At 33.4% G+C, this 24743-nt stretch overlaps 1 protein-coding gene and 1 non-coding gene across 3 annotated transcripts in view; both read right to left on the minus strand.

The window, feature by feature from the left end:
• LOC127853932 (androglobin-like) overlaps positions 1-2016 on the minus strand; it is a 171806-nt gene extending 169790 nt beyond the window's left edge. Inside the window, exon 1 of one of the 2 annotated variants that reach the window (XM_052388785.1) lies at positions 1848-2016. In XM_052388785.1, coding sequence (XP_052244745.1) covers positions 1848-1975 — 128 coding nt within the window. In that variant the 5' untranslated portion in view covers positions 1976-2016. The remainder of the gene's footprint in view (positions 1-1847) is intronic. The other variant, XM_052388787.1, reaches the window with a different exon arrangement.
• A 22502-nt stretch (positions 2017-24518) lies between these two features.
• Trnav-cac (transfer RNA valine (anticodon CAC)) lies at positions 24519-24591 on the minus strand. Its single transcript has one exon. It is a non-coding gene; the product is annotated as a tRNA-Val (tRNA).
• Positions 24592-24743: the final 152 nt, after the last annotated feature.

Here is a 24743-nt window from a genome sequence, read left to right on the forward strand (position 1 = left end):
CATTTATATTAAATTCTTATGACACCGTTAATCATCTTGACATCTTCACTATAATGGTATTTGAATGTGCGATCTAGGATTAAATTTACTCAACTTAACTACGGTTCCATCGTTAAAATATTGGTGAGTGATATAATGAGAAAACGCCGCTATATTTCCTAACAAGGTATTTCGTTTTCAATATAGAAGGAATATATACGGTTGTGTTAATTTGCATAGTAGTATGTAACCTTCATGTAAGTAAGGGTTAGCTCCTCGGGAACCAACTGATTTGCCCCGTCGAAAGCACGTTGCTTTTGTGATTTATTGAAATTCAAGCATGACAAAGGCAGAATGAATAGAATTACAGGTAACTCTAGAGTTCAAGCTAAATTGAATATAACTAAATATTATAGAAACAACAACAACACCGCAACGTGACTCACACGAGATTTGAGAAAAGACTTAACCTATGCCGACATTTGATGGCCCAAGTATCTATAGTACACGTGTGTATGTGGAGCAGAAATACAAATTAAAAAGCACAGGATGGCACCCACTTAAATAATGTGTTCTTTTGTTTATGACAAATTGTTTATGACAAAACAGATTCAACCAGTGTATTTTCAAATTTAATATTCTTATGATCGTTTATATCCTTGGCAGTCAATTCGGATCAAATCTAAAATACCGGTACATAAAAAATCAAATTCGAAACAGTGATGGCGGAACATCGAAATGAAAATATTCAGTGTTTTTTTTTTCCAATTTAACGAGTTCAACCTTTTTGACAGCGTATTTATCACCTTGGAGACCTTAGAGGGCCAAGGAAAATCCGAAGTACCCTAATAACAAAACAACGCTACTAGAAAAATGCGGATGATGTATACATCATCATTGTAATTACATTTCTTACGTTTTTAAGTCATATTTGATTAGAGAAGTTGTAGAAATACTAAATGCATTTCAACACGTAAATAACATTGTTGAGAGAGCTATTTAAAGGGACAGTTCAACAACTCTTATTTAAAAACAATACGTTCCAAAACTCACTATTTCTCCAATAAGTTAAAAAAAAAATCATAGATTGAATTGTCATATTTAGAGAGGGCATTGCTAGTTTAAACATAAACACATTTGGCGCATATATGGTATTATTTTAGGTCCAATAGCTCGCATTTCCTGATGACTTTGCAAACTGAACACTCCGATTGAAAACAAAAATATCAAAATTTCTGCAACTGAACATTCATAACATACGCAGAAATTTTACATATTCTTTTTGAAAAATAAAATCACTCCAGTTTTAAGGAAATATTTCAAGCCCGAATCTAACTGCCCTTTCAAAGATTGCGAATGAATGGGAATGAAGTTGTTAAATTGTAAAACAAAATAAGACTACTAAATTCAATTATATAGGTATTTGTCACATTACTACAACTGTAAACGCATGATGCTATTTATCTATCGTAAACCTGAGATCGAAAAAAGAAGGCTTAGTAAATGAACGTGAAAATGACTGGGTCGTGCTCTGTGAAAAGGGATTTTAATGCATGTGGGTAAAGTGTTGTCCCAAATTAGCCTGTGCAGTACGCACAAGCTAAACAGGGACGACACTTTCCGTTTTTAAGATACTTTTCGTTTACAGAAAGCGTCTTTTTTGCAAAAATCCAACTATAGAGGAAAGTGTCGTCCCTAATTAGCATGTGCAGACTGCACAGGCTAATCTGGGACGACACTTTACGCACATGCATTAAACGCCCTTTCCACAGAGCACGCTTCATATACATTGCGCACAACACGTGCGCTGTCGGATATCGCTTATCTTGCAGAAATATATTTTTTTGAACAAGCATATGTTTACTCACTGAGTGGACGATCGTCGTCGTCGGTGGATATCTGGCGGCTGTAGCATGCCGTCGAAAGAACTTCGCATTAAACTTCCCCGACGGCTTACTGCCGGCGATATCAGTAATGTATCTGACTTGGTCGACATTCCGTATGTTTTGAATTCACTCACATAACATTATGCGGTTTTCTTCAATAATATGGAGTCAGTATAAACGAACATTTAATATCATTTTTGTTGACCGTATAATTGTAGTCAATGATAATTGATTTCTGATGATTCTTTATGTCGTTTTTTTTTCCAAACAGAGCTTCGGCGTTTTAATTCAATCTTCTCCTACTTTTCCATCACAATAAGTCCCAATTTTGGACCGTCCGATGAAGATTTTTCCCCCAATACTCTTCTCCACGTCACTAGCGGTTCTTTATTACATTTTAAAAGCTCTCCTTTCCTTTCATGCATTGTAAGTATCGCGTTTCAAGCATTCAAGATACATGTATAATCACAATAATTGACGCATGAATTAATAATTTTCTTTCTGAGTTCGTACATGTATTTTGTTTGGAAAATTACGCGTTTCTTTTTTATTTATTCCAGTTCTTGTAACGCACTGGGTTTCGAATTGGGTATGGAATAAAGAACGTTCACAAATGAGTTTATTGTCCTCATAATTCTCAATTAATTACAACACGTATATTCTGTTTTACCTTTCTGGTAAACTAACAAACTCAACAACCTGTAGATTGAAACACGTTAAATATCCAAATTATTCCTGGATTTGTTTATATACGCTTTTAAAATGTATACAAATTCCACATTACGACTTAACCTGTACAACTAAAACAATTATTATTAAATATCCCATTTCTGGCTTTTTAAAATTTATACCAGTCCTTAAATTAGCACTTAAACATCCACTTTAAATTGCTACACGATTGTGTTTGTTATCGCAAACATTGTAAACGTGAGGGCTTTATGTATATAAACGTCGTTCAAATATGTCCATCTCGTGATTTTTTTCACATTTCATGCTCGTTATTTGCATCATTTTTGCCAATAGCTCTCTTGGATTAAAAAAAAGGATTTTATTCAGAAATTAATATAAAAATACACGCATGCACCCTTTTTTCTTTAAATATATCATAGAAGTACCAATATATACTAAGATTGTTACTAGCATTTTATAAACAAAGGTACAATAGGTAATTATCATTGCCTATGCCTCTTACTCAATTCTTCAAAAAAGGAGAGAAATGCAAGAACAAAAATGAATGAAAGGAAATCCCGTAATTATCGCTCACAAATAATGCAGACGCAATTTTGCAAATCAGTATGCCTTAGCTACGGTAGGAACCGTAACCCGTGACTGCTTGTGTGGATAACTCCATTAAATTTAAGCAGACGACGAATGTGCCTGTTCTCACTGGTACAATACATAGTGTGTATTTAACAGCTTGTAAGACAACGTTGGTCAGTCTAGAGTTTATTATTGAAATCTGTACATATTGGCTGCCTTCAGGAAAAACGGGGCTTAATGCATGTCAAATAAGATTAGCATGTGCACACTGATTAGCTGTATCAATGATTTGAGAAAACAAAACGGACATCTCGACCTGTGTTTTAAGACACACTCTTTATAAATTTGAATGGGTTGTGGTCAGTTCAAACTTGCGATATAAAAAGCCATAATATAATTTTGAAAACTGAGTTGCGTCTAAGATTATACAACAGCGAACAAATTCAGTGCATTGAGCGCTTTGATTTTGGTTATGTGACCAGCACACATAGTTTCCGAAACGAACTTTAAAAACGTCTTGATCAAAGTATTTTACTGACGCAGAATGAAATGCCAACACGTGCTTTACAAAGGATTTACAGCATCATCATAATCACGTGGACTGATAGCGAAACATATGACATCTCCTGCACAAACTCGGTGTATATCAATAACAACGCCTTCTGACGTAACGAAATACGTACGCCATGGTGACGTATCCATTACTGCGTCACATCATGGAACGTAAAACACGAGTTGCTTCAACGTCATCGTGCGGAAGACCATGACCAGCCGACTTCAAAACTTGTTCGAAGTTTCTCCATCAGAAGCATTAAAATGTCCGTCTGCTAACTGCGGATTGGAAATACGCTTAAATAAAAAACAAATATTCTTACATATCATTCCACTCTTTCATGTTTAGTGGCACCAAAGCTCTACCAATGATGTTTGACTTTCAAGTCCAAATTTGAAATATCTCAGTACAAACTATTTTCTTACCTAAATAAAAGCCGGCGTTGCGCAAGAGTATGGCCATGTAAAGTTAATATTTAACTCGTGTATTCTACTTCATTTCACTGCACCGAACAAATAACGATTCGTTCAGTAACCCGACTAAAAACAGAAATATATGTGAATCTCGCCACGCTCTGAACGTGTGAAATGTATATTAAGAGATTCAATACAAAAAGACACCTTTGTTAAATAATCGAGTCGTAAAAACTAATATCGGTTGCAGATGTAAACACTCATTTCCAATAAATAATATAGTACCTGCGATGTAAATATGTCGGTATAATACACCGCTGTGCTTGCGAAAACATAATTGTGTTGGTTAAGCAGGAAAATTAATTTCCTGCCCAGTTGTGAAGAGGTTGTAAATCGGCAATGAAGATGTCACAGGTCCTTTGAGTGTTCAACAACAGACGTGAACTACCATCTTGGCAACGGATCGGAAATTGATTATTGTCGATATAAAAGAGTTCTAGAATATCTATGACAATTATGAGTACTGTAAGCAAGAGAAGGAAATCCCAATTAAGGGAATGGGATAAGAAGCAGTGGTAGAAGGTGGAAAAATACTGTAAGCCGAGCTGACATTTTTGCTATTTTACCCAGTACTTGTATTAAGGTATGCATTCAATATATAATATTTATCTATAGATAGACGTAAATTGGTATATTTGTTTTTGTAATTTACGTTATCCGCAAAGCAGTCAAAGAGAAAAAATTATCAGACCGACTTTTCGAAATTTGAATCGTGTTTACACACTATGGGTTTTGTTTGGAAGTGATCCATAGTTAAAGGGTAGGGTGATATATATTCTATATACATATAAAAATGTCTTTACATTTATTTTGAAATTGTATCGAAAAAATCTAATTAATGTGTTAATTGTTTACAAGTATTGTTTGGTTTGTTGGATGGATATTTGCTGTTTTGACAGTATTTCAGGCACATGGTTAGTTAGCTACTTAACGAGAAATAAACACACACTTATGACAGCAACTAACAACAGTTGCCTAACCGTGAATTCGTCTCTTTAAGCCCTGTGTTTCAAGACGCTCGTTTAGTTAGATCACGGTTCTTTTATAGGCATGCAAGGCTTCCAAGATTACTATCACACTTGATTTGGGGGTAGCGAGGCAATGGCCCTAATAGGGGTTTCACGATCGAATCCGCGATCCTCGGATTTGTAGTCCAGATATTCACCAACTGGGCTAGCCTCTCCGTCGTTTACATGTTTAATTACGGAGTAAAATAAATTGATTTGCTATATTATCATCGCAATAATTAATGTTAAAACCAAATCTTTAAATGGAAATTAGTTTATTAAGCGTACTAAGTTAAGTGAACGTTTTTGTCGAGTATTATTATATATTATATAGGTGAATAATCTATATGTAACTCGTTTCTTATATGTACAGTGTGCTCCGAGGCTTAACCATGTCGTACATTAATGGTATCCAACATAACTTTAATTTCAACGTTTTGTAAAACAAATATCATACGCAAAACACCACATGAAAAATATATTTGTATCGAAACAATTTTTGTTGTTGCATATTACATGTCAAAGCGATATAAGCATTGCACTTATTCGTTTTATTTTTCTAACATTAGAGCTTCGTCTGCTCATACTCAAGCAAATGTATGCGCTAGTAGAACACTATTAACATAAGTTGCTACTTCACAGCGATATATGATAATAAGTAACATATTTCTTATTCATTTTTGCGCACGCAAAGTCGTTTTATTCAAGTATTCACAATAACACCGACGATGTTGTTCTGCTACCGCAGAGCAATGTTTATGTAAAAAATAGTAAATAGCATCACATATTAATTGTTCAGCTTTTAAGTAATTCTATTTGCTTATTGCGTGTCCATTTATTCAATGTATTCGAAACCTATTCGATCTCGTTTTTTTCTTTTTCTTCAATCGAAAAACTCATCGAATAATTCGACAACCTTTTGCAAGCTCAACATTTATTTAGGCCAACCCTGCCTTTGGGTCTATTACTCCGAAAAATGCAAGCACACTTATTTCTTTACGGATAAATATAAAAAAATGTTTGAATGCTAAGTCATCCCTCACATACTCTCAGAGTAAATATGGTCTCTGAGTTTCAATTTCTTCGTTGACATACAAGTTAATGGCCACCGACAAGAGACTAGCCAAACGAAGGACGTCATTCCTAAGAAATCTTCTTATGGACATAAAGTCGTTCTTAGCTTGACAGGCACGAGATTTGTACAACTAACTGAAGGGAGATAACAAAACGTAAATCAATTGCAAAAAAATTCGGTCGAGTCAAAATAAATTACATAAACATCCAATGGAAACAGCGTTCATGTACATTGTTTCTCCCGATCTTTAAGAAGTAAATAGTTGTTTTAACTGTTACAATTAAAACAATAAATGTCATTTTACATATTCTTAGTCCAACTACTCTTTGATATACTCGACCTTTACTTTAATCTGTGTAGTTGCACGTGCTTGAACACGTTATGTTCATGCAGCCATTTTGAATTCCGAATATAATGCACGGACAGCAATATCTTATGAAATATTTGTATTTATGGTTATATGCGCTGTTAATGCTACATATCCTTGCAAAGAAAACCGTAGGCCTCGAGATCTCATTATTCGGAAGAGCATTACCATAGATGAACTACCTTTTTTTAACCCATTTATGCCCATCCTTCTAAATTGGATCAATTTATTTCCAAAATTAGGGGTGTCAAGTATATTTAGTTCTATATTTAGAATATTTCATAAAGAAATTCATTTAAGCAAACAGCGCAGACCCAGATGAGACGCCGCATTATGCGGCGTCTCATCTGGGTCTACGCTGTTTGCAATGTCCTTTTTTCAGGACGCTAGGCATAAATGGGTTAATTTCATCGTGCTCTAAAACAATAATGTACTTTCTTTTTTTGATATGACTTTGTGATCAACTGTCGAACAATATTGAAGTTAGGAGCACACTAAAACCGTATAAAACCTCATTTGCTTTGAATTGACCGTTTCAAGGCGGGGCACACATTGAACTTCGATATTTCAGTTCCTAAAATATATAAATCATCCGTTGATATTACGAACTGTGTGTATTTTAAAGCTTACTAATTAAATGATTTTGGCAAATGTTAAATGCGAAATAACTTAATCTATGGCACACGCTATTTATCATAATGTTACATTTACATTAAATTCTCATGACACTGTTTATCATCCTGACATCTTCACTATAATGTTATTTATATGTGCGATCCAGGGTTACATGTGTTCAACTAAACTACGTTTCCATCGTCGAATTATTGGTGAGTGATATGAGAAAAACTCCAATATATTTACTTACAGTTAAGGCATTTCTTTTCAATTTAGACGAAATAAATACGATTTTGTTTAAAATTTTGTTTTGAATCTAAAATAATGAAATACACATCAACATTGAAACCGTAGAGGAACACCGAAGTATAGTAATTTATTTTTAAAAGTAATGTGAAATTTAATGTGTTTAACCTCCTTTGCGGGTTTTCATCACCTTGGAGACCTTACCAGACCAAAGAAGCGAACTGTCCCAATAATAAAGCAACGCTGCTGGAAAAAGGCGGATTATGCATGCTGACAAATTGCTTACTTATTAAAAAGGTATTTGTTAAGAAAGATTATCGAAGCACTAAATGCATTTTTAACACTTTCATACAAAAATTTGAAAGAGTCATTTAAAGGAACAGTTCATCAATTCTGGTGTAAGACGAAAATATTCCCAAACTCAATATATCCGACGTTTGTTATAAAGCATTCGTTAATAAATTTAAATGTAATATTTAGACAGGACATTGCTCGTTTTTTTAGGTACATTACCTAATTACTTTGCAAACTACATACTCCAATCAAATATATGAAAATGATTTCTTCAAGAAAAAAAAATCATACCATACATTTAAGTCAGACTTGCAAAATATCAAACCAGTTTTAACAAAATATTGCGAGCCACAAAACATTAAAACTGTCCTTGTAAAGATTGCGTTTGCATAAGAATGATGTTGCAATAATATTTTTTTTGAAATTAAGACGCCTACGTGTGTCTTGTATTTCACAAGACACGGATACTATACGATCACCGATGTATTTGCATGTATCTTTATTGTATATACAATAACATACATGTATGTTAGATGATCGGAAATAAAGTATCAACTATACGCAAACTATATACATTGCGAATAACAACTGTTACTGAAAAAGAGATAATTCTTTGTACAAGTATATGTTTGCTTACTGAGTGGACGATCGTCGCCGTCGGTGGATATCCGGCGGCTGTAGCATGCCGTCGAAAGAACTTCGCTTTAAACTTCCCCGACGGCTTACTGCCGGCGACAACATGGACATACCCGGCTTGGTCGACATTCCGTATATTTTCAGTTCTCTCACACACACATACCTCTCCGGTTACAGGCAATACTATGCAACAATCTTATAAATGTATTTTTGTCAGCATTCAAAGTATAATTTTAAGCAATACTGAATGGTGAATACAGAACCGTTATTAAACACAGTTCGTTTAAATTCGATCTTCTCATTAAGTTTATCAAAATAAGTGCCAAATATGTATCCGTTTCGGATTTTTGTTTTATCTACTTCACCAGCAGTTCTTTATTACATCGTTAAAGCCGTCATTAATTCCTTTTATACAATTTAAGTAGTAAAGCGTTTCAGGCCTTTAGAACTGTTTTAATCGAGCTTTTTGACGTTTATCACCCTTATGAGAGAAGAAAACCAAACACGATGAACAAGGCAATTAGAAGACGAGCGTTTTTTTTCACAGTTTAATTTCTTAATTATAAAGTCCTCAGTTTTTAATATAGTTATGAGTTTTATTATTTATATTCGAGATTTCGTGAAAAAGTTTGATAAACTGTGTTTCGTACGGAGAAGGGCGCACAGAACACAAAGGACAAGAATAACAATTTGGTTTTTACCTCCGGTATTTATGTCATTTATCTCAATATATTCTCGTTTGTTTTGTTTGTTTAAAGCAACGAATAACAAACTATAAAATTAACACTACGAAAATCATAATAAAACTTCCATTTTGAAGTACTGCATCCTTTTTGACAATTCACACCACACACATAAACACCGCCACGTACCAATATCTTTATGAATGTAGCCCGCATACAGTTAACGTACAGTATTAACTTTCATAGCGGGATTATCATTTTGAAAAGTACACATAGTTTCCATCACGAATTGCAAGTATATATATATGTCTTGATCACAGAGTTGTACAACCACATGCCGAAATGCCAGCAAGTGCTTAACAAAGTGCTTCAAAGCGCAACCATACTCTTTTGGACTAATTTCGAAACAGATATTCGCGATGATTAAAGATTCGGTTGTTTTAATTAGAAATTTCATCCACGAAACCAATTTATGTATACCTACGAGTTCGACCCCCTTCTTAAAGTATTCATCAGTTGCCCTACATTACGATGATCTAGCTAAAACCCTCGTTTTTCAGGTGTCTTCGTGTTGTATAAACTTAATGCTTTTAAAACATATCCGACGTCTGTCTTTCTAATGCAAAGTTTTTCTATCTTTTCTACTCTGAACGATACATTGTTTACAATAACACAAATACTTTCTTAATATAAAAGTTGAGCCTTGATTTTAATTATGGCCATACGGCATCAACAGTGATGTTTGCCTTTCAGGGGCAGCTTTGCGTTACGCAAATCACACAAAAAATCACTGTGATATCAACCCATTTTTTCTTTTCCTTTAAAAAACCAGTGTTGCGGTAAAGTATGAACGTGACACGTTAATATGGAAATCGTGTATTTCACTTTATTCCAACCACTGCGACGATCAAAATGCAATCCTAGTTATATCGTTCCAGAGTTCATCAACCCGAGTCACAGAGAAAGTTGCAAAACTTTGCATTGGTAAAAAGAAGCTCCATTTCCTCACATTGTGTCCGGTATTTTATATATCGCTTAATATGGCAAAGGAATACATTTTTTAATTAATAATCGATTCGTTCAAACTAATATCTGAAGCAGTTGCGAGTCATCGTACTGATTCCCATAAATAATATATTCAAAACGATTGAAATATGTCGGAATAATATCTCGCTGCCCATACAAAAATACGAATGTCTTGGTTTTGAGTGAAAAGCAATTTCCTGCCCGGTCATAAAGGGGTTATAAATTGGCAATGAAGCTGTCACAGGTCCCTTGGGTATCCAACGACAGACGTGAATGCGCATCTTAGCAACGGATTATGATTGATTATCGACGTCATGAACTAGTTGTAGAAATACGTTGAGATTGTTGTGCATTAGCAGCTCCAACATAATACGTTGGAAATCAACTGCAGAATTCATTGAAATACTAAATGGCGCTGGAATGTTTACCTTTAAGTAAATAACTGATCACTAATCAGAAAATAGTACTGACGCAAAACGTTTTAATGCTGCTTATATGAAAATAATAATCAACAGCATTAAATATAAAGGAAACAAGTTTGCATTCGGGATATTTCTGTGAAATATTTTCTCATGAAAGTGAGAAAATAAATATTTAAATGGACATTTGCTTGATGATCCACTGTATATTAATATAAAGAGGCAATTTGTTTCATAACAGGATTATAGATGAATATTTACGAGTATTCAGAGGACACACATTTTCTATTATCACGAGTGAAAAAAATACAAACGATACAGTAAAAAGTGGGCAATGCAATTCAGCATCTCAAAATTGCCATACGTGACGCTGTAGAATTTTCAACATAGTTTTAAAGAAGGCTATGAAAAATTGAGGGAAAATAAATGTGAAACTTTAAAATAGGCCTAAAACATCACGAATTCGCCCAAACTGTATCAGTATGGACATTGAAAAGACTATCAAATGTAGCTTGCTTCGCCATGATATTCAGAACGTGTGCGATACAGCGGACCACTCTTCTACCGGTACAGCCTCACACTTTTATTATAACTCAAACCTTTTTATATTTCTTTAGGCATGCACATATTGATTTCCTATCGAACGTATTTATTGATTGCTCGAATGAATTTAAGTTTATGCAAGTATCAAACAACAAACTTTCACCATGGAGTGTAAATCTAATAGTCACATAGAGACAACATTTCAATCTTAAAATATGCACTTATTGAACTATGTCTGTAGTAGACTCTTACATGTCACACTGCAGCAATGAGACCATAACATGAATTAACTGAATATATTATATAAAGAGTAAATGATGCATCTGTATTATAAGTATCAGTTCTGATGTTTTCATTTGTCGTACATGGCGCGCTAATATTGACTTCGTAATAATACATCGTTATAATAATGATGATGATAAAAACAATAATAGTAATAATAATAATAATAATAATACTACTAATAATAATAAAATAATAATAATAATAATCAGTGCTCCAGCTAGGATTTGAAAAGGGCAGGGGGGGCTTTTTTGTCAAAAGGGCACTTTCGAAGCGCAGTATTTTGTCAAAAGGGCACTTTTGACGCGCAGTATTTTGTAAAAAGGGCACGTTCGAGCGCGCGGGTGTTTCTGGAATGCTTCCTATTGCATGTTAATTTATATGTTATAAATAATTGTATTATTCCCATTATTATTAAACCATTCAAATATAATGTCTACAATGAGGATTAAACTAATTACAATGTAATAAGAAATTTATGAATATCATATGTAAAAAAAAAAAAAAAAAGAAAAAAATTATTATTATTTTTTTTTAGGGGGGGGGGGGGGGGCAGGGCGGAGGTTCGGGGGGGCAGGGCGGGGGTTCGGGAGGGCAGGGCGCGGCGCCCTTTGATTTAGGCCTAGCTGGAGCACTGATAATGATAATAATTTATTATAAAAAATAATGTTGATAATAAAATAATAATAATAGGAAATCATCAATACTAAAAAATGTATTTAAAATAGAATATCACAACAGAAATCAACGGAACTCACATTTTTGACTTTGTAGTCATCATGACCATCATCTTGGAAAACTTATCACCCTTGGTTTCGGACGAGGCGCTTGGGGAACGCACATTCCCATCATCGTCGCCACTGAAACCGGAAATTAATTACATTGAAGCGAGCTGTAAAATCTTAACGTCACGTGATGTCTTGAAAATTTGCACAGAAACGCGCAATTCGGAATATTATATTTTTAATAAGTTTAACATTTTTGACGTTCCAACGCAATTAACAACAATGAGCCCACGTTATTTGTCAGCATAGTTTGTGTGTTATCCACTCTGCGACTTTGTCTTTAATCAGAGCCAATATTTGGCGCTGTATTAGATTTCATTATTTACAACAATCTACTTGTCACCCACACATTTCCGTTGTACCGGTATATCTCGTTTGTTTGGATCGTGTGAATCTTACTAATTTATATTTTGGAAAACAACAACAACAACAACAACAACAACAACAACTTTGAATAGTATTGAAATGTTCTATTTATTTATTTTACAATGTTTCAAATGTCAATCGAAGATGTCGGTAGCGAAAAAAACCCAACTTTTCAAGGGAAACGACTCATCGCTAATAAAACATATATGGTTTGACTCGATTATCTTCCGAAACAGTGTATTTCAACGTCGAAGGGTATAAGAAGAGGCGTGTTAAACCCAGCATGTATGTATTAAACATGTTGATTAACTGGTTTCACACTTCCTGAATACGCCCCTACCAAATCGAAAACTTAAAGACCTTAATACATAATAAAAACGATACAAGTAAATAACATATCTGTACAGTTTTTTTGCAAGCGGTAACTTATTATGTTTATGGAATTAATAAACAATCATGCAATACATTACTCTGTTTGAACCTAACGCCTGTCTAGTATACCACGATTATGAACCTTATGTAATATATTTATTTTAAACGATATATATTTCCGGGAAATAAATACGATTTAGATTCCTTAGAGCAAATTTTCTTTTATTATTGATTCCATTATTTCTCGTATTAGGGTTTTAGTAGATAAGCGGCATACATCATCTGTTGATATGAGGTCCGTATTAGGACAGGCTGGTCTCGGATTCGATCTCCACTGTATTAGCGTTCTCAAACTCTGTATACAGTACTGGTCATGTGCAGGAAACAAACTCGAGATTGTCTCTAAAAGCATATGGCTCTTAAATACAAAGCCTTAAAGGGATCTTTTCACGCTTTGGTAAATTGACAAAATTGAAAAAAGTTGTTTCAGATTCGCAAATTTTCGTTTTATTTATGATATTTGTGAGGAAACAGTTATACTGAACATTTACCATGGTCTAATATAGCCATTATATGCATCTTTTGACGATTTTAAAACCTAAAAATTATAAAGCGCTGCAACGCGCAACGATTGAATAATTTGGAGAGTTCTGTTTTTGTCGTTAAATTTTGTGAAACTACGAAGATTGCTTATATAAGGTATAAAATACTTCAAGTATATGTACTCGGCGGAATAGCTCAGTAGGCTAAAGCGTTTTTACTTCAGGACTCTGGCAGGACTCCAGGGGTCACTGGTTCGAAACCTGGTCCGGGCAATGTTCTTTTCCTTTTTTTAATTTTATTCTTGATTTTTTACTGGAGCTTTTACGATCCAATGTTTACATTTATCGATATAAAGCATTTAATGAATAAGTTAAAAAATGCCAAAATCTGTGAAAAGGCCCCTTTAAACAAGTTAACAGACAGAAAAGTATGATAATCAAAACTTACTCATCGGTGCCCTTTTTTGGAATGCCGCTAGTTTTACTGAAATCAAACAAAAACATAAATCACACTTCGAATGCATGTACTAAATAAAACGCATAAACAAAGAAGCTATATCTCAGATTCTTTTTGTTACGTCAGGTTACTATGAAAGAACAATACACCTGCTAACGTGATATAAAATGAGATATAAAGGAATAACCTAGCGAGAGAATATCTAAAAATACAAACACAAATAAAGGTAAGAAGATTATATTATACATATTGTTATAAGAAGTCTAAGTACAAATGTCATTTACTTACACTTAATATTTTTTTCTAAAGGAAATAAGTAAAATTCTAAGACTGACTGCACGCACGCAGGGAGGTCTCCATGGCCTCGTTTTGTTACGCTATCTTACCGGCTTTCTAAAGTTAATCTTATACATTATAAAGGGACATTTTTACGTTAAGGTAAACTGACAAAAAAAATAATTTCAGATTTGCAAATTTTCGTTGTAGTTATGATATTTGTGAGGAAACAGTAATTGTGAACATTTGCCATGCTCTCAAATATCTGTTATATGCATCTTTTGACGAGTTAAAAACCTGAAAATTATAAAGCGTTGCAACGCGAAACGATTGAATAATTTGGAGAGTTCTGTTGTTGTCGTTATATTTTGGGATACTATGAGGATTGCTTATATAGAGTATAAAATACATCACTCAGTGTATGAGCACGGATGGCCGAGTAGTCTAATCTATTGACTTTTACTCCACGGGTCAGTGGGTCGAATCCAGTTGAGGGTTACTGTTTTGTTTCTTTAATTTAAATTTTTGTTTTTACTGGAGCTTTTTAGATCCAGTGTTTACATTTATCAATATAAAGCATTTAATGACAAACTTCAATACATGAAACAAATCTGCGAAAAGGCCCCTTTAACCATTGAAAGTGGTCATAAGTAAAAAATAAAGTGATTAACGTTAAAAGATATATTGATTTGCCAACACTATTATAACACTAATAAACGGGGAACTGATTCTAACATTGCCATAGAAAGGAATTCACGATCTATCCCCCCACAAGTTATCTGGCCGGGCCGGGGATCGAATCATAATTAAACGTTTTAATATGGGACAATTCTTGTTGAGCGGAGATAGGAAAATGTATCCGGTCATCGCTTTATTAGTTTACTGATGCGCGATAAAGTATGATTAAATTGTTTTATTTTATGCTTTCCGGTGATTAATAGAGAAATATCAGTGAATTAAAACTGATAATTTCACTGTTTCAAACAGTGAAAATTAACAGTGAAAATTATCGAAAATTTTCACTGTTTACTGTGAAATGACGTCATTTTTTTGACGAAATGACGTCATTATCCCAGCAAAATTCTTTGTTAAACTCTTAGACAATGTATATAAACCGTGAAAAATCATAAAATAAAAGAAAATTTGTTGGATTCGGTGGAATATCGATTTTAATTCACTCGTGATCATACAATATATATATTTTCACTCGTGGCTGCGCCTCTCGTGAAAGTATTATTTTATATGATCACTCGTGAATTAAAATCGATAATCCACCGAATCCAACAAATATCCTCTTTAATATTGATAGGACGTTGCGTTTTATTAATACAACGTCTTGCATTTTCATTTAAATGAAGCATTTGTTGGATACGTTTTTCATTTTTGGATAAACCCATTACGAATTCGTAAAAACATAATATTAAAGAAATTACTACTTTACTATAAATAAGTCTTTCATTTAATTCCTCAATATACGCTACCGTTAACGTTACTCAGTCCGACAATGGTGACACCGAAACTGAAATAGTATTATAACGCCAGCGGAATGAAAAAATACAGTTAATATACGCAGTGTTGTTTTGTAAGAATGCAATCTTTTATATTCTGCACTTCATAGGCAGTCCGAAAATTTTCGCTTAATTCGCGCCGTTCGTTTGTGTGCATGTAATTCGTACTTTTACCTTAATTCAAGTATAAAATGTGAAAATAATCATATTTAATTCGTTTGCAAATAAAAAAATATTCATTAGTTGCAGTAAAAATAAATATGACACGGTTAATGCAGCGCGTTATAACTTGTGTGGGTGCATTATGTGATCTCAGCATTCACATAAATCCAAGTGTTTAAAGGACAATGACTTACTTTTTGATGACATTCCCAAGAAGCTTTTTGAAAGCCGCCATTGTGAATATGGCTTTCTTGATTCAGAATATTGCGATCCTGAAATAAATAGCAGGCATTAGCGATATATCACGGCTTTTAATGGTTAGTTTGTGACTTGATTTCTGTAAATATGAAAGGGCTGGAATTATAATAAGTATTTTTTTTTCCATACATTTTGACCGAGCGTGTATGTTAATGATTGATTATACATATTTTATTAAAGGATTATTGGTCCATTCAGAATATATGAAGTAACCTGCCAAAATATGGTCATTTTGATTATATTTGGGCTGCGGTAAATGCGATAATATAAGTGAACAATACCGGTTTCATTGTGCATTAAAACGAAATTAATGTCATTCAAATGACCAGCAAATAAACTATATGATAAGTCCATATCGAAAGAAAAAAATGCGTGATAATGAATTGCTTTTTCCAACAACATAACAAATACCGGATACCATCGCACAGTTTTGTATCATCGGCTGGATACCTTTGAATGTATTCGGGATGAGGGCTTATTGTCCAATGCGTTTTTCACACGTCCAAGACATTATAAACATATATTGGATTTCGAGCTTTATCATAAACACGTAAAACACGACGCATCCATATTTGTATATAGTTCCTGAAGTATATTCCATTTAGAGATAGAAAATGTAAATTGCTTTTAAAAGATTTTAAAGCAGTGAAGAATGTAAAATAAAATAAAAATATGGGTAAGTTGATGAACGGTGTAGGTAGCTTGGTAAAACTGGACAAATCTCCACATGTTTGCAAGTGTTTTAGACGTTCTGTGATATGTGTCTTGTTCTGAGAAAACTGGGCATAATGCATGGCGTAAAGTTTCATCCCAGATTAGCCTGTCAGTGTGCAGTCCGAAAAGGCTAATCAGGGACGACACTTTCAGCTTAAATTGTATTTTTTGTTTAAAGGAAGTCCCTTTTTACCGAAAATCTAGTTTAAGCGGAAAGTGCCGTCCCTGATTAGCCTGTGCGAACTGCACAGGCTAATCTTGGATTACACTTTACGCATATGCATTATGCACAGTTTTCTCAGATCAAGACACATATATTCAACGGTCGTACTTCTTTAGTTTTTGTTTGGTTCATGAAAAGTAAAATAACGGAAACATGATAAAGGTCGAAAATAGCTTAATGAAAAGTGATACAGTGAAAAGAAGTGAGGTTTAAGCGATGTAAAATATGCAAATAATGATAAAAACGCTTTAAAAAACGTTTTAAATTATATGAAGACGCTTGCCATTGAATGTGTGTTTTTATCCAAAAAAAAAAATAATATCGAATTATACAATTCTAACACAAACAAACCTGGCGGAAAAAATAAGCCTTTAGTTTATTAAAGATCAGCTGGATAAGGTCCCTTTATATCGGGATGAAAACGAACAATACGCTGCTATTAACGATGTCTCTATCTAAACGGTGTCTTTTTGAAATGTTTATGTCCTTTTCACAAGTGTTTAACAATACATTCTTTAGATACATTTAAAATCGAAATAGTGTATAGATTAAGAGCTAATCATTGGCGTTGCATTTTGAATAACCTCCGTCTTTTTCAGTCCATAAATCATTACAATGATCCATTTATGTTTTTTTGTATTATATCCGCGGGTGTAATTACATATCGGAGAATAATTGTGTTGATTAATATTTTACTTTTGATGAATTAGTCTTAACGCGGCCTTTGACACGTCTCTGGAACCATAATGAATGTTTGCACTGTTTCCATTTAATAGAAAACGTGTTGAAAGGACTTATTGACAATTTCATTTTTTTATATCATAACATTTATAAAACACATACTATAGAACGAAATAACCGAATAGCATTTAATTGCCTTCGCTAGTACTCGAGCTAAGACATTCTATACAAAATGTCGATCATAAAATTCGTAATTCTAAATTATGTAAGTGTACACGTGTATTGCAGAGTATTGATGATAAGATGTACAATCCTGTATCAACATGATTTAATGTGCACAAGTTTCAAGTTGTTGTGTAAGCAAGGCATCCTATACTTATAGGCCTCGGTTTGGACATCCATCTCGATATATTAGAATAAACTGAAAACATTCATATACCAAAATTAAAAATCGTTTCTTTCTTTAAGTTATTTTTTTTAAAGGTGAACTACGTATAAAAGAAAGATTATCCAAGGTTTTGTTTGTGAGAATAAAGAGCGACATTTAACATATTAACTTTTGTCAAAATATACATTATTACGAATATTTATTTGGTTTTAAAAATCATTTGGTTCTGGAAGGATTGAACAGGCGAAATATTGTTAAGCCACAGTGATGCAACGTAAATGTTTTACATACGAACGCCTAAATACTTGATTTGAACAAAAGATAGGAGCAGATATAATTACAACAGGTATGCTCGATAGCAGAGAAAATGAGAATTAAAACATAAAGTTTTAATATTTTTTTGTTAAGGTATAACTTATGAAACAGAAACTTCACTGTCTTCCGTTCGTTATTTATTTGCATTTTATAGGGAAAATATCCCGTCTCTAGTAATGGGCAGAGTTGAAAATACATATGTTCTGAAAGCAGTACAGTGCAGCATAACTACTATCTCTACCGCATATTTGATTTATCTATGCTAATATGATGTATCCATTAAGTGCCTTATGAAAACATACATAATGACCGTTTACAGGTAACAAAACCGTTCATTAATAAGTCGATTGCTGTAAATCCTTGACTCGAGAGGATCAATTTTCTTACGTTATTGTTTACAGTAATAATGATATTGATTAGTGGATATGAACGGATGTTTAATTGTTAACTGTTACACAGGTGACACAAAATATTGACAAAAGCTTACTTTGTAGCTAGTAACAGTCGTAACATGATTGCACAAGAGTATCCAATGTTGTATAAATACCATCCCAAGTATATTTACACAAAATGTATGTATGTTGTTTTAAATATCATACCTCCGAAACTGAAACAAAAAGATTAATTGTATGTGGCACTTTATGTATGAAGTTATGCGGAAGTATTGGGGTATATAAGGTGCATGTAGCATGTTTTACGCTGAAATACCTATCGCAATCGTATTAACAAAAACCTTTGTGTTCCGAATACGAATTTAAAGTGTAATAGTAACAGGTTACTAATGATGTTTTGTCTGCAGGTTAATTTATTTTTTAAATATTTAACCTGAAACTGTGTATGACATAACAGGCGCGAGAACAGTCTTCTTGCTTCATTTTACTTCAGTTTATTTCAATTCAAGAGCTGTTAAAATCACATTATTATAGAAGCAGAGCCGCAACAATGTAGCATAAAAATGATGAATTTCATCAAAAAAATACTTCATCAGTTTAAATAATCAGTTGAATCTACCACAAAATGAGGCGGTATTGCTTTAAATACTAGCACATCGCATCGATCGTATTAATTGTTATCTCGGTATCTGAGCACAATCGACGAGGTTTCAATTGTATTTGATGGAATGAACACGGTCACGCAATGTGCGACCATTTGATTTATCGAGTTTCATGAACACGTACAACTTGATAGAAGTCGCGATCAATTTGTCCCAATTAAACATGTAACTCAGCATAATTATGAGCAGTTAAATTGTTTTGTTTGTCGAAAACATAGTAAGATATATCATTACTTATACTGGTAACTGCTAGGTAATCAAATACATATCACGAGGAAATATATAACAATACGCAGATACACAGCACAATTAAAACAAAGACTCAACGTCGGGTGCATTCAGACTGATTTTTTATTGATTTTAATGAAAATAGGGTTTTTATGAACTTTCAAAGTTTTTTTTTAAAAAGTGCGATTGAACAGAAAAGAACAAAACTGTACGTAAACCGCTTCTTAGATTAAATAAAAAACAGTAACAATTATGATGTGAGTAAATATATATAGAGTTCTGTAGTTAGCTGAACAACCAACACACATAAGTTCATATGAACAACCATGTGGTTGCAACGAGCATGTTCTTATTATTATTTTACTAATCCACATGGTATTCCTAAGATGCCCCGCTTTCGATTTCAATTTATTTTCCGTAAATATAACCAACATAATAACCGATGGCACCTTGTCACGATAATGAAACTGTTGTTGAGTGTAGAAAAATATGAAATAACTATTGTTAATGCATGTAAGTATACGGTGTATAGACTCATGGAAACAGCATGATGGCTAATTTATGCATATTTCAAAGAACATATAATTATTTATAAAAACTTATCTGCATGTGTTTTTGATTTGCAAAATATTTCCAAATACATTGACTTGTACGTGCGCATTTGGTGTTCTAATACATTGACAATGATAATTACCACACATGTATTGTTTATGTTTACTTTTGCAGTATGAAGCCAACACAATACAACGTTTACTGAGTTCTGAGTTTTAAACATGTCAAAAAATTGAAAGTCGGCTAATGCAAATTTATATTTACTTATCGCTTGTGAAATGTAAGATTGTTGGCTATTATCAACAATATAATAACTTAGTAACCGTTGGTTTGTTAATTGGTCGTGCAGTTATTTGAGTTATTATTTATTCTGACAAGAATCGACACAATAGTGTTTAAATTACTAATTTTAAAGACAATATAACGGACAAAAACAGAACGGAAAGCGATATTTATGTTAATATATATATATATATAAACTCACAAAATTTGGCGTTTCTGGAAATATTCCATAACAAATAAATGCACTACTATTAAAAAATCAACACAAACATACCAAACGTAACAAATCACTGATGTTAAAGTCCGTGAAAACGATCAGGGAGATGTACCTAGCATCCCGATCTATACAAAGACACCACTCAAAACGCATCAAGTCAATGACGAGTTAATAGCTCGATATCTCAAACTATTAAACGCTCCATTTAATAATATTCAATGACGCATGATATATCAGATCACAAATCGTTTAAAACGATTATGATCAAAGTCGCATTTATTCGCAAGATTGGTGAAATATCAAGTAGGTCTTGTTATAGCTATAATAACTAATCCCACACAAAAATAGTCTTTAAAAGGTCAATATGTTCGCTAAGCACTTTTATTTCAATTGTGACATTTGTTTGTTTAGGTGATTGAACTGTTTATTCTTAAAAAATAATAATTTGTTTTGAGGACGTGTGGTAGGTGAGTGTCGACGTAGATAAACAGGACTTCTAATGCACTCAGTTGTGTTGTCAATGTCTTAGTTTTGATATTGAAATCCCAAGAGACGCAGGTGCTTTACAGTTAACAGAACACAAACTGATTAAGTTACTCAGAGTACATTTTGAAGTGAGACTTCTTATCGAAAGTAAAAAAAAATCTATATTGTATTTGTTATATGGTCCATTTCCCGCATTTATTCTATACAACTGAAAATAAAAAATGAATATGATATATTGATATGACAAAGACATGTCTCTCTTAAGGTTCACACAAAGATTTGTCACTTATTCTGGAGATAATGCTGTACCATAAGACTTTACTGTAAAATAATATAATTATGGTTCATTTAATACAGAACACTTATTGATTATACAATGTCATCTTCAGACGACATTACATAAAGTTGCAATGTAACAAATGTTACCTCAAAAGATTATTATTGTAAGACTTGCGCATTTGCAAATACTGTCAAAAAAGTTTATGCTGGCTCAGAGGTAAATGCTGGCGAAGAAGATATTGCTGGGTCAGAAGATAGTGATGGTGAAGATGATAACATTGGTTCAGAAGATAATGCTGCATCAAAAGATAATTCTTTCTAAAAAGATTATACTCACAAAATAATGTTGGCACAAAAGATATTGTTGTCTCTGAAGAAAACGCAGCTTCATAAAAAACGCAGGCTCTTAAGATAATTTTGGTTCAGAATATAATGCTGGCTAAGAATATAATGCTCGCTCAGAAAATAATTCTGGCTCAACAAATAATGCTGGCTCAGCAAATAATGCTGGCTCAGAAAATAATTCTGGCTCAGAAAATAATTCTGGCTCAGAAAATAATTCTGGCTCAGAAAATATTTCTGTCGCTTAGGATAAAGCCGGTTCAGAGGATAATGGTGGCTCAGAAGATAATGCTGTCTCAGAACATAATGATGGCCCAGAAGATAATGCTGTCTCAGAAGATAATGCTGTCTAAAAAGACAATGCTTGCTCAGACGATGAAGCTGGCGTCTTAGATAATGCTGGTTCAGAGGATAATGATGGCTCTGAAAACAATGCTTGCTAAAACGATAACACTGGCTCATAAGATAACTATGGTTAAGAAGATAACGCTTGCTGATAAGCTATTCCTGGTTCAGAATAGAATGCTGGTTCGGAAGATAATGCTTGCTTAGACTATTATACTGGTTTAAAAGATAACATTGATTCAAAAGAATATGCTTGCTAAAACAATTATACTCACCATATAATTTTGGCTCAGAAAATAATGCTGTCTCCGATGAAATCACAGGTTCAGAATAGTATGCATGCTCAGTATATGATTTGGGCTAAGAAGATAATTCAGGCTAAGAAGATAATGCTAGCTCAAAAGATAACTCTGGCTAAGAATATAAATTTGGCTCAGAAGATAACATTGGATCAGAAGATAGCACTGACTCAGAGAATAAATCTGGCTAAGAAGATAATGTTTGCTCCGAAGATTTTGCCGCCTCAGAAAATACCGGCAGTGTTGGACTTAGAAGATAAGGGTATCGGGTATTGACCTTTTTTACCTACTAATTTATTTCCGAATTGTATGATTATCTTTCTTTACCTAGATAATGCGATTCTGCAACTATAGATGTTTTGTTGGTGAAGATGTGTTTATAATTTTAAATCGGCATGTGTAATATATACTGGGTTTATATAAATGAATCATTGTATTTATTTGTCAAGTTTTGTATAAACACATCTTTTAGTTTTTTGTTTCAACATGGTTTAATACACATCGATATCTGAAAGCCCTTGATACAGCCACAAATTGTTGAAATCCGAGAGATTGTTAACGACATTTTACCTTACTTACACCAGAATTTGGTGTCATTTTTATGTTCTAAAATTTTAAAACATATGTTCATGCCTTGAATATTCGACCGCTTTCATAAGTAGTATTTCACATGAATATCTAAAAATAATGTTTTACTTCTGGTTGTTATTTTTTAAATCCTAAAACGTTCGATCCATGACTCAAAACGTGTGAAATTAATCGATTAACCTTTAACTTGTGATTTTTTACATTATATGGTATCTGGTTAATTATTTTTATGCCCCCGGATCGAATGATCGGATGTATATTGTTTTTGGCCTGTCTGTCTGTGTGTCTGTCTGTTTTTCTGTCTGTCTGTCTGTCATTGCGTGTGTCTGTCCAAAAACGTAACCTTGGTCATAACCTTTGCAATATTGAAGATGGCAACTTGATATTTGGCATGCATGTGTATCTCATGGAGCTGCACATTTCGAGTGGTGAAAGGTCAATGCCATCCTTCAAGGTCACAGGTAAGATTAATGGCTTCAAAGCAGCGCAGTAGGTGGCATTGTGATTTACAAACAAAGCTCTAGTTTATATGTTTATTCAGCCTTAATTGCTTGACCGGTTAAGGAATCCAAAAGTGCTTTTAGAAGAGCCTCCAGTTGTAGAAAAACACCAAGATACGTAAACTTTTCAACAATGTCTAGTACTTTCACATTGTATGTAAAATGAAAGTTTTTCCTTAATCAACAATTATTACATTTGTTTAATATTTACACAAAGTTTCACTTTATGACAATAGCATATTTTAACGATTTAAATCAATTTTGAATTCCTATTACAGTCTCTGATAGCAAGTTAATTTCATAAGCCTATTAAGTAAAGAGGATTTACATTTCATACATTCATCCTACTGCGGTCATGTGCTATTTAATATACGTTGATATCGTTCAAGTTCACAGAAAAAAAGAAAGGGATACCTATTCACCTTATCGGATCCCGAAAAATAATACAATATCAACGCTAATGTTGTTTAATGTTTAACATTTGACTGAACACTTATATACATATACGAAATCGTATTTTACTTTTTTCGTCGAAATCAAAATTTAATAGGTTAAAACCGAATGACATCCCTCACCATGTAATTGAAATCCTTCGATACATCAATACATGCTGGAAATAAAACCTAACCATAGTTTTGCAGATGAAGTATAGTATTATGAAAAATCCATTTTTCCCATTTTACCTCTGTAACCTGTTTGTGCTTCAATATAAACACGATATTTCTCGCCCCCGATATTTAACTGCCTGGCAAAAATTGTTGTAAAGGATTCCCAGAAGTACCGTGTATTTTAATGCCCTTATAGTTACCAGGTATAGTTGTGATTCCCTTTTCTGGATGGGTTTTATATATCCACTATTTCTATTCGTACCAACGCGCTTATCTCTAATTTATTGAATGTATGAACAAATAGGACCTTTATTTTGTCACTTATGTATGTAAAACACAACAACATTTGTTTCCACTGGGGCTCGAACCCAGGACCTCTCGCGTGTGAAGCGAGCGTGATAACCGCTACACTATGGAAACACTTTATAATTTGCGAGTAAATTCCTAATCTCCGACTATTTTTCTTCGTAGGTTCAGATTGCAGTCGTGTCTATTTATTCAAACCTATGATATATAATAGAGCTATCTGTAGAGTGCAAACTTAGTGTTGATATCATGTAACACAGTTAAAG

Source organism: Dreissena polymorpha, chromosome 12 (assembly GCF_020536995.1).
Source record: "Dreissena polymorpha isolate Duluth1 chromosome 12, UMN_Dpol_1.0, whole genome shotgun sequence".
Lineage (NCBI taxonomy): Eukaryota > Metazoa > Mollusca > Bivalvia > Myida > Dreissenidae > Dreissena > Dreissena polymorpha.